Here is a 14098-nt window from a genome sequence, read left to right on the forward strand (position 1 = left end):
ATTTCTTAATTTTTGGCTTGATTACCCCCCTCCCCAGTAACCTAAAAACCTATAACCACTATGGGGCCTTTGTGAGGCAAATCCATATCATGCACTAGCACAAACTGAGGGGGAGGGGAAAGGTCAGGTTGAATGGGCACAAATATTGACAGTTTACTGTTACCATTTACCTCAGGGTGCAGAAGTCCTATCTCATAGAGCTGGAAGGGACCTTGAGAGTTGTTGAGTCTAGTCCCCTGCCCTCATGGCAGGACCAAGTACCATCCCTGACAGATTTGCCCCATATCCCTAAATGGCCTCCTCAAGGATTGAACTCACAACAGTGGGTTTAGCAAACCAATGCTCAAACCACTGAGCTATCCCTCCCCCACAGTCCCAAGAAATTAGAACAAACTGCATCAGTAAGTTAGGGTATATCTCCCAGCTTCACATTCTCAGTTTGTAGATCCCCAACTTCACACTCACAGTCTGGGGTTCCAAGAGTCCAGGAAAGATCAGGGTTCCTGTTTCATAGGTTGCTCTGGGGCTCTACCATCTCTCTTGCCATATTCATATCATCTGGCGAGGACTCCCAGTCCTCGCCAAAGTCATTAGGCTGACATAGATGCTTGCTATAAATTTCTATGCTCCCACTATAATGCATGTAACTGCAATGCTCCCCTGCTGGAAGTTGTGGTCTGTGGTGAGTTCAACTTCTGGTTTGTTCTGCCTGAGTCTCAAGTGATCAAAACTGCTGCTAGGTTCTCACTTCTGCTTACCACTGGCTAAAAAGCTGGATCATCTGTTTAGCTTTGCTTAAGTAAGGTAACTACATCTTTTAGCTCTGCCTTGTTTTTTAAGCTATAAGAGGCTCAGTGGTCTTAGAAACTCTTCCAAGTCTCTGCCACCCAAAGAGATATTCCCAGCAGCTTTCTAGGAATGCACCATTTCTTTATCCTCTGGCTCTGTCCTGGGCCTCTTATCCCCTCTCAAGCAAACATCAGTTTTCATCAGGGTGACCCCATATCCAGTCCTTGCCCAATTCAACTCTCCTTGCTCTCCAGCAGATGCCATAGAAGTGTGAGGGCACAAAACTGCATCTTTCACACAGTGCGACATTGAATGCTCCATATGCACTAGGTCACACTGCAGGGAGGATGCCATTTTGTTCTACTAACTGGCCTCCTCTGCACAGCATGACCTTACACACCTTATACAAGTGAAGTCATGCTGTGCCCCTCTGATGGAAGATGTGCTAGGGCTGCAGGGCAGCGTGAAACAGACGTGCCGGGGCAGAGCCAAGGCACATATTAAGTTCTGGTGACTTTGTGCTCACACAAAAGTCTGTATTGGACTTTGATTTCCTCTTGCTTTCTTATAAAAGGTTCAGTCAGCCAATCAGAGAACAGAAATAGCACTAACACTCCTTTGGGAACCAGTCCTACACTGAATGCTGAAGACACAGTCAAAACAAATAATTCGGGAACCACCAACTGGTCAAAATGTTTGTACTAAGTGTCTGAATAAGGAATAAATTAGCAAAAAAACAAAGTCTGTTGGCAGCTATTTTAAGAACAGAAATAAAGACTTAATAGATTGAGATTGATTCTCCATTGCCTTGCATGTTCTATCACTACTGACACCTGTATAAATGCTTCCATTCTGGATAAAAAGCTACCCTTATAATATGGAGTATGTTGCATTATCCTGTGCACAAGTACAAATCAGTAGAGAACTGGGCCAATTAATCTGAACAAATTTTCCTAGAGGAGTCAAGATCTGCTCATCAATCTTTTTCATTACAAGCACATTATGTACATACTTTGCAGTCAAGAGAAGAGACAAAAGACTTGAGAAAACTTACGTGATTTTTCTTCTTTAATGTTATACTCCTGCACATCAGAAGCTGCATTCTGGCCTGGGAAGTAGACTGAAAGGACCATGTTGTTCATGTTACCATCTTTCCTAACTAGGAATATCTGGAACAGAAGTAGAAGCTTGTGAATTTGATGTTAGGCAGCAGAGAATAAGATTCTCTCCAGTAACCATAGAAAAGCCTTTTTCAATTCAATTCAAATCTAACACATTTCATTCCAGTTTCACTCCATGACAAAGATCCCCAATACTGTGGGAATATTTTCTCTGGGCGAAATTCATCCCTGCAAAAGGGACAAGCAAAATCCCAATGCACCATACACATCCCACCTAACCTGAAGACAAAGCTGCACAACTTCTCACATTTTGTCAAGGGACACGACCTGATGCAATACCTCACAGAATGGTGAATTTACCCAGTACATCCTTGCTCAAGTTTCTAACACTGGTATAAGAATAGGGGCCACCTAAACCTGCATAGGAAGAAAGATTAAAACAACCATAAGTTGATTTTATAGCCAAAAAAAAAAAAAACTCTTGGTCCTGAGTGGCTCAAAGCAGTGGGTGTAGTGAACTAGCACAGTGGCAAGTTTAATCAAGAAGAGAAAGGGCTTTCTGGCTGAGCCAGTTCCTTCTATACACGCTACGAGCTCTGTATGCATTTCGCAGTAGTGAGTTACTAATCACACTCCAGTGTCAAATATTTATTTAACTTGCAGCTTGAAATCCTAGGGGCAAAGACAAATCTTTGTCATCATCTCTTCCTTAAAGAAGCTATAGGTAAAAGACAGCCAGTCAAGGTGTTTATAAAAAGGATTTGGCTAATTCTGGAGTCATGGTATTAACATTATAAAGAAGTGAGAGTCTGGGAAATGATTCAATAATTGCAGTGCAGTGGAACTACACCCAGAAAGCTTTGATTTCTTTGGAAGAGGAACTTGTCTCATAGCCAAGTGGCAATGCGGTATTGCCATAGAGGGAACTGAGTATAGCTCAAACCTTCAGGTTGGGAGCACGTCACATTCACGCAACCACCCTGGCCACAGCCTAGAGTAGTTTTGCTATGATGGGAAGTAGAGTGTCTATCTTGTGTGGCTCTCCATTCAATTCAATAGAGTAGAGAGCCTGATAAGGTCTTCTGCTCTCGGATATGAAATCCAGTCTTTCAGCTCATAGTTACACTGGATCAAACTCACTGAACGGGCAGCCTGACCCCAGGCCACGATGGTGAGGAACAGCCCAGTGACATAGGTTAGAACTCTCAGCTGTGGGAGCTGAGGAACAAAGATTAAATAATTCCCTCCCTCTTCTCTCATCACCGAAGATGGGAAGGTGGAGGATGCTCACACCCAGTGTTCCCTCAAAGCTGCATGGCAGTCCCACCCACTCAGAGGCTCAGGGCTCCGTGGACTGACTGGGTGGGGCTGATTAATCACCTGTGAAGCTGTGTACCTTAGAGGGAACACTGCTCACATCCATCTCGGGCATCTGGCTATCTAGGCATTCCTATCCTTGGAGAATTAATATATGTTTGACTCCTGAGATGACTGAGTTATTATCACTTGATCCATTTTGGTTCAATTCAGATTAACAAGGTGAGAAGTGAAACCTGGAAACTGGTCTGTTCTTTTCTGTTCAGGAAGGCTCGTTGCCATGGTTCCAAAGGTTAAACTTGGGCCATGTCTGCTGAAATGTGGCCTTAACCACACAGGTTTCCCAAAACGTGCAGCTAGCTCGTTGGGTGGGAGCTGTTTGTGTAAGTCTTTCCAGATTGTGCTTCTGGGGGGTGTTGAGAGCAGCTCCGTTCTAGAATGAGCTCCAGAGCAGCAGATCATGTGCTGCCCTACCTCTCTGACATTAGGGCAGGGGAGGGCAAGATGCAGCCCACCAAGCCTTTTGATCCAGCCCATAACCCACCCTGCTAAGACCCCGAGGCAGGCTCTCCACTTGCTGCAACCTGAGGCTGCTCAGAATGGCTGGCAGCACCCTCCAGGCCAGGGATGGGGAACCTTTATTGGTTGGGGCCACACAAAAAAATATCGGTCGGGGGCCACATACAAGTGGGAAGCAAAAAATAAATTTAAAAAAACCCCAAACCTCTCACTGATGTGGCCCCCGACTGAGATGGACAAAGACACTCCCTATGTTCCCCTTGCACACGAGACCCTGCGGGGGAGCCTAGTAGATTTGGTGTGCTCCAGGCCTGTGGTGGGACGGTGGGGGACTTGAGTACCAGCATGGGCTCCCCAATGCTGGAGGAGGGGCCTGAGTCTCAGGGGCAGACAAGCTGAGGGCCATATCCAGCCCCCAGGCCTTATGTTCCCCACCCCTCCTCTAGGCACTGAGCACTTCTGGCAGGATGGAGGAGGGAGATTTTGCGCACTGACCCCACCCCAAGCCCAATCACCCTTTCTATAGAGATGTGCGTCCCTTAACCACTTACCAAAATCTTGGCATGGCCCCACATCAAAAAGTATTGCCCACCCGTGCATTAGGAAGCGTATATCCGATGCACCCCCTTGCACAGGACACAGCATCAGCACATGCTGGTGACACTTTTCTCCCTTTGGGTGTCACACCTCTGTAGCTGCCTCTCCTGACTGCCCATTGCAAAGTAGGAAGGATCACGTCTGTGAAAGAAATGGGCTGGGGGAGCGGAGGTACAATTTGCCCCCTAATATCCTTTGGAGACACTGCCCATCCCTTTATGTCTTGGAGAGCTTTCAAGACATTTAAAGTCGCAGCAGCTGGATGCCTTTGCAGGAACCAGCAAATGTCAGAGATGTTGGTTTTTAGCTTGGCACAGGCTGGATTTTGTCCCTCAACACTGACTCAGAAAATGGAAAGGCGACATCCATAGCCATCCTCATGAGGCCATGTGACTTCCCTGCGTACGCTGCAGTTTATGCAGCCTATTCCCATTTCTCACCTTGCCTTCAGCTAATGGTAACACGCTCATTTCCACGACAATGGGTGAAAATACCCACTACATCTTCCATTACAATCTGGAGATTAAAGAAAATGGGAAAGGGAGGATCATCTTTCCCAGAAATGAATTTCTCTCTTCAGGCAAGCTGCAAGCGCTCAGCCAGTCTGACATTTTCTAATGCTCTGTCCATGACCTGGAGGGAGAATACACCAGCTAATGTATCAACCCCCACTCCACCGAGCAGTATCAGGATTTCCATACCTTTCCTTCAGGATTTAGCCTTATTTCTCTAAATTTAAACCATGCAACACAGTGTCATCCTATAGATCTGGTCCTTTCCTTAGGCCTAGGAACTTGTGCCTTACTCTTGGGTCTTACTCTTCAAGCTTCCTGCCTGGTCACTAAAGAGAGCATCTCTGCTCCATTCTGCTGAAGTTTCGTCCAGCTGACTGGCTTCCGTGGTGTGACGTAGTGGGGGTACTTGCTGGGCTGTGGTGACCCCTGCTGTCTGGAGCAAGACCCAGCAGGGAAAGCCTCACTATGCAAGGGTAATTCCAAACTTGTTGAACCACTGGCCAGACACCCCCCATGGAGAGGAACAAAGGAAGGTGGAATGCTGCCCTGGCTGGGGGGCAGGGCTGGAAGAGGGTTAGTTAGCTCCTGGCTGGAAGGCAGGGAATAAGGAGCTGGGGAGGGGGCTGGGACTCCCCTATCTCAAGGGGGGCACTGAGGCCTCTTAGCCCCAGTTCCTGTAACCAGATTACATCTGTGCTGCGCTGTGCTGGAGGAGCAATAAACCACCCTCAATTCCACTGGCTGGTGCAGTATGTTTATGCCATTTCGGGGTGCAGGAGATGGGGGACCCCCAACGCGTCATCACACCTGGAACCTTGCAGTTCCAGGGGAACTTTTCTACTCTTTTCCTTGTGTCCCTGAATTCAAGCTGCCCTTTATATTATCTCTCAGTAGACCTAGATCTGAGTCAATTAGCTTCTACCTGTGATCCTGGGAATTACTCCCGTCACCTGGGCAATTGGCTGAGCCTTGCACAAAGTGCAGCCAAGCCCCAGCTTCTCTAGAGCAGTATTTCTCAACTTTTCTTTTTATAAAGTACCCCTTTAAAAAAATTAAGTACCCCGTACCTACAGTTTTCAGACACACAATTTTTTCTACCATTGCGACACATTTGTTTAAAACAACTTAATCGTAGCCGGGTAGACAATGAAATTTTTGGGTGTAAAAAGTACAAAAATAATAAAGTGCTGTAAAACTTAAAACAAAAATTCAATTTTCTCCAAATTTCAGTTGTGTTGATGTACCCCCCAGATGTCTCTCGAGTACCCCTAAAGGTGCTCATACCACTGGTTGAGAAACACTGCTCTAGAGGGAGAATAATCAGGTCTTAGTCTAAACCAGATACAGCCTTTACTGTGAAAAACCCTCCCTCATCACAAATACCAGACCATTTTTTTGGTGTGGGGGGAGGGATCACCCCACCTCATGCACTGGGGTTCCATTTAAAAAATTCCCTCAACACCACAGCAGTTTCAAAGCTCATAACATGATCAGACCAAATACATACTCTCCACCAAGTGCAATTCTGCCCCACCTATTCAGACTGAGCCCAGTGACAATATGCTGATAAGCAAGGTACAACTAAACCTGAGTACAGTCCGCAGGCCTGAGTTGACTCTGAAGTCTGTACTAACTTAACCCCTTCCTAGGACTTGGCTTCATTGGTAAGCTAAAGAACAATGAAACCATAACACTCAGCCTAAAATTTCTCCTTTAATTTGGCTGTGCTCTGGGTTCCCCTGCAGCTGCTGCAGCAGCAGCTTTATGTTTACCACAAATCCTAGCTTCATTCCACAGTGATTCTCATTTCACCATTTTAGCCTCTGCTGTTTGCACACCACTACTTCCTCCATTTAGCCTCAGCTAGCAAATGAAGAGAAGTGGGAGCAGCTAACTGTAGTAAAAGAAAAATTGGGCTTATCCATCCTAATTGCATCCCAGTTCTTTATGACAAAAGAATTCCTGAGAGTTTCTCTCCATAGCCAGAAAGGAGGGGAAAAACCTGAAGCCCTGGTTCCAGCTCCAAGGGAGAAGTAAACAAGAAAAGTAAAGATCCTGATACCTGTCCCTCTCCCCTTCCAGGTGACCATATTTAAAAAAATAAAACAGCCTGGGAGAGGGGGATAGCCCAAGCTGTTCCTTCTGCCCCCGGGCGGGGCTCACCCAAGCCACCTTTTCTGTCTCCTGGGGCTGGGACTGACCTGCCCCACACATCTGATTCTGGGGCTGAGTTCCCTCCCCCCCCAACTCTGCAATGCCCATGGTGGGGTCTATCCCCTGAGCCCAGGGGCTGACCCCTCTCCTGAGCTGGGGGGCTGACCCCCACCCTTGAGCCCCATGCCACCTGCAGTTGGGGGCTGAGCCCCCCCAGCTCTGCACAGCCCATGGCAGAGTCAACCCCCCTCCAGCCCTGTGCCACCTGCAGCTGGGGCTGAAGATAAAAAAGGACTCTTTTGAATAGGACACAAATATATTAATTATATAGAAGAATTTAAGTTCAGCTTTCATGATAGAATTTGCACTACAATACTTCAGTGAGGTGAACTGAAGGGTTTTTTTTAACAGTGTAAATATTTTGTAATAAAAATAAACACAAAGTGAGCACTATACACTTTGTATTCTGCATTATTGAAATCAATATATTAGAAGATGTAGAAAACATCACAAATATTTGAATAGATAGTATTCGTATGATTGATTTACAGTGCTATTAATCGCGATTAATTTTTTTAATCGCTTGACAGCCCTACATTTTATATCTTGTTCTGTTTACATAAGAAATTCAGTTCTTGTTTATTTTGGGAGCTACTATGAATGATTGGAGTGGCATCATTGCCACCAAGAAAGTGAAATCTGAGAAACCAGAACAAAACTTTTAAAAACACTGCATGTTTGGTTGGGGTTTTTTGGTCAATTAATCTCTCTCAAACACCTGACACACACATGGGAGGAAAGATTTCTCTCTTAAAGCTCCAACCCCTGTATCTTTTGAATAAAGGGTTGACAACTGTGTTGTCCTGCAAAGAACACAAGGCTTAATTTTAAGTAAGGTACAAAAAACCACAAAACAAAAACAAAACAAACCCCCACACCCCAGAAAACAAAATTGACACCTCAAAGAAGCAAACTGGGGATGTGAATACATTTGTTGTTGTCAACCTTTAAGATTTCACTTTTTAAGAAAGCTACCAATCAGATATTGGAAAAATGCTGCAGACTACAGAGAGCGTATGGAGATATCTGAAAGCACCAAAGAGCAGGGATATGAAACAAAAAGGAAAAATTGTTCCCAGACATCAACTTTTAAGTAAATTAAAGGTATAAGCCTTCTCGATCACACACACACCATCACTCGAGAGAGAATGGAAATGTCTATCCCACAAACATAAGAACAAGCTAATCACCACGGAAAAAGGTAACAAACACCAGGTACTACTAACTATGCTTGCTTTCACATGAGAAGAAACCACACCACACCTAACCATCTCCCCTGAGGTGCAGAAAATGTGGTTGTCTGAACTGAAATTATTTTGGACAGTTGCAGACTTACCCCAGCTGTTTCTTTGCTGAGTATCTCTCCAGCCCTGTCCTGATTTGTGTTCAGCTGAAGCCAGACTGGGCACGTTTTAATGAGTTTATCGAGGACACAGATGCCAGCTGCTGGAAGGCAGTTTTGCAGATTGATGGACTGATGTGGCAATTTCTCATCATCATCTTCTTCACCAGGATCTGCAACAGGACTGAGACAGCACAAGAGAGCCCCTTAAGCAGAAGTTTGTTGTGAAGAAGTGTAAACACACACATTACACAATGGGCACTGGACTCGAGACTATTATTTAACAGTTCTATTGTGGTAGTGCCTAAAAGACAACTAAGTCAGAACCCTGTACAGGCACAAACATACAGGAAATGAGAGTTTCTGCCCAAAGTAAGATGGGCTTAAGCTATAAATTCACCTGGGGGAAGGGGGGGTCCAGTCATTGATGGGTATTTTGCTCTGGTATCTGGATTTACCCCTTTCCCATTCTTCCAGTGATGGCACCTGAAGAACATGGTAGAGGTTCATTGTCAGGGTGGCTGGCTGGAAGCTCACACTACCCCATGCTGTAACTCTTTGGATAGTAACAGAGAGGTAGCCGTGTTAGTCTGATCTTGGTAAAACAAAAAAAGTAGGCATGTAGCACTTTACAGACTAACAAAATGGTTTATTAGGTAATGAGCTTTCATGGGGCAGACCCACTTCTTCAGATCATATTTGAAAGTGAAATGGCATGACTGTTTTACAACAGAGGGATACAATGAAGAAGTAAACAAATCAGCTACATAGAATAGAAGGTAGAGGCAAGGGGATGAGGAAGAGACAAGGAAGGAGGAAATTGCTCCCCTCGCCCCTGCCTTCTATTCTATGTAGCTGATTTGTTTACTTCTTCATTGTATCCCTCTGCTATGTAATGGTCATGCCATTTCACTTTCAGAATATGAACTGAGGAAGTGAGTCTGCCTCATGAAAGCTCATCACCTAATAAACCATCTTGTTAGTCTTTAAAGTGCTACATGACTGCTTTTTTGTTTTACTCTTTGGATAGGTCAGCCTCCCGGGGCCCAGTTTGCCAGTTGAGGGATCTAACTGCCTTTGACTTTAAAAGGAGGCATTTGTCTTCTATAATAGAAGATTAGAAGCACCAAGGCTATCAAACCACCTTTCAGGAATACCAAATACATTTAACCTTACTGTATTTTTAAAATGAACAGGGACCCTGCCAACTCATGTCACCAGAACACCTTAGGCTTGGCCTTCATGCTTCTCAGGATTCCTGGCATCATACAGTAGCTTTAATGATTACTCTAAGAATGCCACAGGGAGCACCCAACCCAAGCCCCGCTAAGAAGTATGTCACCTTTAAGATATAGTGAGTTAAAGGTCAGATTTTAGCTAGGAAGCCTTGTTTCTCTACCTTTTAAAAAGTCCTTTTAAATTTAAAGACTTTGAATAAATAAATATTGAGACCCTATAACAGCATAAACAATTGAGATTTCCCGCCCCCCCCCCTCCCCATTGCTATAATTATATTTCTCTGCAGATGCTAGAAGCAGGTGGGATAGCATTTGCAAAGTGTGACATTTGAAATCCCACCCCTGCACATGCTGGCAACAGGGTTCAATGAGCACACACCAGAGCCACAGTGTAGCTTTGTGGGAGTGTGTGGGGCTGGGATAGTCCCCACCTTTAGTTAAAACCATGGCAACAACCAGGCTGAGAGAAGGAGGTGGTGTGCTTAGGGGCCCAAGTCCCTAGAGGATCTGGGCATCCGTGCTTTTTGTGCACAGTTAAATTTAACACAGAGAAAGACCTGCCTTTAATTTATAAGGATTCCTCAGTCAGCTTGGACTGAAAAAGAGGTTATTCACTGAATGAGGGTAGGTCTCCTCAGATTAGTGGAGACTGCAGGACTGAACCCAAAGAACACAAGCAGAACTCATCTCATGCTGCTAAACCAAAGGGAGCAGAGGCGAGTGGATGCAATGTGTATGTCTGAACACTAGAGGGAGCCCAGGGATTAGACTGACAAGGAGCCTGATTCTTCTCCTTTGTGGGACCAGCTACACTCTTAACAGACCTTGGGTCGTAACTGGAAAACTGAGGGGCTACGTCTACACTGGCCCCTTTTCCGGAAGGGGCATGTAAATTTCACTAGTCGTCGTAGGGAAATCCGCGGGGGATTTAAATATCCCCCGCGGCATTTAAATAAAAATGTCCGCCGCTTTTTTCCGGCTTTTAAAAAAGCCGGAAAAGAGCGTCTAGACTGGCCCCGATCCTCCGGAAAAAGTGCCCTTTTCCGGAGGCTCTTATTCTTACTTCAAAGTAAGAATAAGAGCCTCCGGAAAAGGGCACTTTTTCCGGAGGATCGGGGCCAGTCTAGACGCTCTTTTCCGGCTTTTTTAAAAGCCGGAAAAAAGCGGCGGACATTTTTATTTAAATGCCGCGGGGGATATTTAAATCCCCCGCGGATTTCCCTACGACGACTGCTGAAATTTACATGCCCCTTCCGGAAGAGGGGCCAGTGTAGACGTAGCCAGGAGGTTTTGAAAGTAAATAACTAGTCTCCTCCCCTCCCCCCACACCTGTGAATAGCTACTGCTTGAGCAAAAGGCACTCACTCTATAATAATGCTTTATATAAAAGCTTTGTAAGTTTTTAACGCCATGGAAAAGAGGGTGAAGTACACATTGGGCAGTGAACACCATTTCACTTTGTATGGTTACTTACACCTGGGAAAAGGAAATGTAACATATTATCCAATCAGAATTCTTCATTCTGGTACACAGATCTCACACCCAGTTTGCACTGGTGTAAAAACTATACAGGGTGCATAGGCTGGAAGAGCCAGGCGCAAGACATTTGCAGTTCTTGCACAGATGTTAGAAACCATTGGAAAGGCAACATTTGTAAATAGTGACCAAAAGTAGCATCATTGTAAGTAAAGAGAGAAACCACATCAGTCGTCGACACTCACTGGCAGAGAGTTTTACAAGTGACTTCTACCCTGTGTACAAGAATGTCTCTCACCTCTCCATGTGCAAGCCTTAAAACAGGGCTACTCAGCCTGCGGCCTGTTTATTTGTGGCCCACGGTGGAGTATAAGTTTATGTGGGGCTCAACTCACAGCCTCTGGGTGGGATCCTTTGAACATGGCCTCCACTGGGAACATGCTCCACAAGGGCGAGGCATCTCCCAGGTGGGGTGAGCATTGAAACAAGAGAAAGGGCTGGCTGGAACAGACAAGGTGTTGGTGTTTCTAGCCCCCAGGGAGGAGATGGCGGGAGTACTGGGGCATTGTGGGAAGTGCTTTGCATTCATGCCCCTCAGTGTGAAAAACTATTTACATATATATGCAACCACACTTAAGTTGCATTCCCTCAGCATGTGCTGTGAGTATCAGTGTGGCCCCCAGGGCTTCCAAGTTGAATAGCCCTGCCTTAAAGTCAAAAAATTAAAACTCCAGCAGGGCAGTATGTTTTTATCAGGGCTCAGGGAACTTGATGTTAGGTTGAATATTTGTACTCATAATTCTGATTGCCATTGAGCTCACTTCAATATATAATTTTACCACCTGTCCTATATTCAGCATATGGAGATATGATCACCCTAATAATGATGCTAACCTCCTTTGTAAAGTACTTTGCACACTACTGATGAAAAATGTTACATAAGCATTAGTTTTTTCTCTTCATTATTCTTACCACTGGCCCTGTGTATTTTTAAAAGATCACTTTTTAAAAGACATTTCCAAGCAACTATGTGCTATTTCTTTTAATATCAATTTCTATTGATTTGTGAGCTGAAATTAAACTGTCTCTATTTTTTCCTCTTCGTTTAGTATTACTTAGGGAAAATACAACTCTTATTATCTGGGGCACATTGTGAAGTAGGTCAAATTTCCGAGCTGAACTAACTGAAAGTCTCCTGTCAAAGGCCTTAAGTCTGGGTAGCATACTGGGTCCTCAATTTAGGTTGTCAAAACCTTTTACAAAGTTTAAGACCAACAGAAAAGTTTCACTCCATGGAATGCCTTTGAAAACAGCTCTTTTTGAAGTATGTACACCCACATACCCAATCACTGTGATTGTGGTAGTGCAGGAGAACTTGACATTAATCAATCCATTCTCATTTTGGAAGCAGAGAGAAATATGAGACAAACAGAACAGCTAGTGATAAGCTAACCACATAAAAAAAAATTATATAAAGCATTATTTTTGTCACACAGGTGAGGAAATCTTTTTAAAACAGCAGTAGATGATGCTTTGAGAGTGTCCTTTAAACACAAGTACAAAGAATCCATTAAAATAAAAATGAATAAAAGCTTTAGCAAATTAACACACTCCATCTCATATCCTCCCGGTCTTTTTCTCCCCTTTGCGACAACTATCAAAATATCTACAGGTTAATTTAGTCTTGAAGATATCTGCCAAGGAAACGCATGTGAGGCAACAACAATTAGTGGAAGAAAGGATTTCAGAAGAGGAAAAATACAATAAAATAGCCTATAAGATGTTGCATGAAATCCTGTCTAAAAAAAAAAAAATCAGACAAATAAGGCTGGACCCCTGAATCCTGCTAATAGAGTGAAAACTAGCTTTAAAAGCTCAACAATGTTCATAGTTGTTTGTGTTGGGGAAGGGATAGATTTTCAAAAGTGATCCGGGACCAAAAGATTCAGATTTGAAAAACAGCATGTGCCAAAGTGTGTGCCTCATGCTGGTTTTTCAAAAGTGTGTGCCTTCTTAGGATTCTAAATCCCTTTGGAAATCTGCTCTGCTGCACTCAAAGGACTGCAAGCTACACTGCACAGGCATAGCAGACATCCTGTACGGAGTTTCACTGACTTCCGTGGCACTTCTCAGTTGTGTTAGTCCATCCATATGTTACGCACTGCAAGATTTAATCATCAATGGTGTACATAAAGGTGAGGGTAAGCGTGAAGCAGAATTTTGCAGGGACTGCTGCTTTTAGATCTAGTGTTATCAGCATGATTATAACTAGTAAACTAGAGGGGTTAGTATAGGACACTTGTTAACATACATCCAGAGAAGCTACTAAACTGGGAGGAAATGCAAATACTAGCAGAGCCAGAAGACAAATAGATAAAGCAGCCTGGAATCAGATTAGATTAGAAACAAAGGGAGAATGTGTTGTGGAAGAATGCAAGCTTAATACCTAGAAACTGAAAGCAGTTCAATGAGAGAAGAGACTATAGAAAACAGGACTGCTGGGAGAAACCTGATGACAAGAATGAGTTACAGCAGATGAGATATAACCTTGCAAAACACTAGGACATCAGAAAAGATAAATGCAATTTGTAGCTGCATATGCAGAGTCATCACATTGCAGGATAGGAATCGGGCGGGTAATAGTCTCTCACTGTACAGTTCCAATCCAATTGTGAATATTGCACCTTAATAATGGAAAGGTAAATGGCAAACGGGAGGGAGCTCTGCAAAGAATAAGACAGATTACGGGTGAAAGGGGCTGACTGATGAGCAAAAATAAATCAGCTAAACATGCAGAGTTTGGCTCATTTACTGCCAGCCTGAAGTGCAAAGGAGAATTTGGTGAGCTAAGACGGGGTGCAAAGAAGATCAAGTAATGGGGTAGAATTAAGAAAGGGACAGATTTTACTGCCAGGAAGCTCCGCCTATTAGGGTATAGAATATCTTCCCTGTGGTACAGCTGGGAAACCC

General features: G+C 44.2%; 1 protein-coding gene across 2 annotated transcripts in view; it reads right to left on the reverse strand.

Annotated features, from left to right (window-relative positions):
- Positions 1 to 14098, reverse strand: part of RIN3 (Ras and Rab interactor 3) — a 102172-nt gene that overhangs the window by 62328 nt on the left and 25746 nt on the right. For both annotated transcript variants that reach the window (XM_025189929.2, XM_075926686.1), the window contains exons 2-3: positions 8409 to 8598; positions 1844 to 1958 (exon numbers count right to left, since the gene is read on the reverse strand). In XM_025189929.2, coding sequence (XP_025045714.2) covers positions 1844 to 1958; positions 8409 to 8598 — 305 coding nt within the window. The remainder of the gene's footprint in view (positions 1 to 1843; positions 1959 to 8408; positions 8599 to 14098) is intronic.

Source organism: Pelodiscus sinensis, chromosome 4 (genome assembly GCF_049634645.1).
Source record: "Pelodiscus sinensis isolate JC-2024 chromosome 4, ASM4963464v1, whole genome shotgun sequence".
NCBI classification, from domain to species: Eukaryota; Metazoa; Chordata; order Testudines; family Trionychidae; genus Pelodiscus; species Pelodiscus sinensis.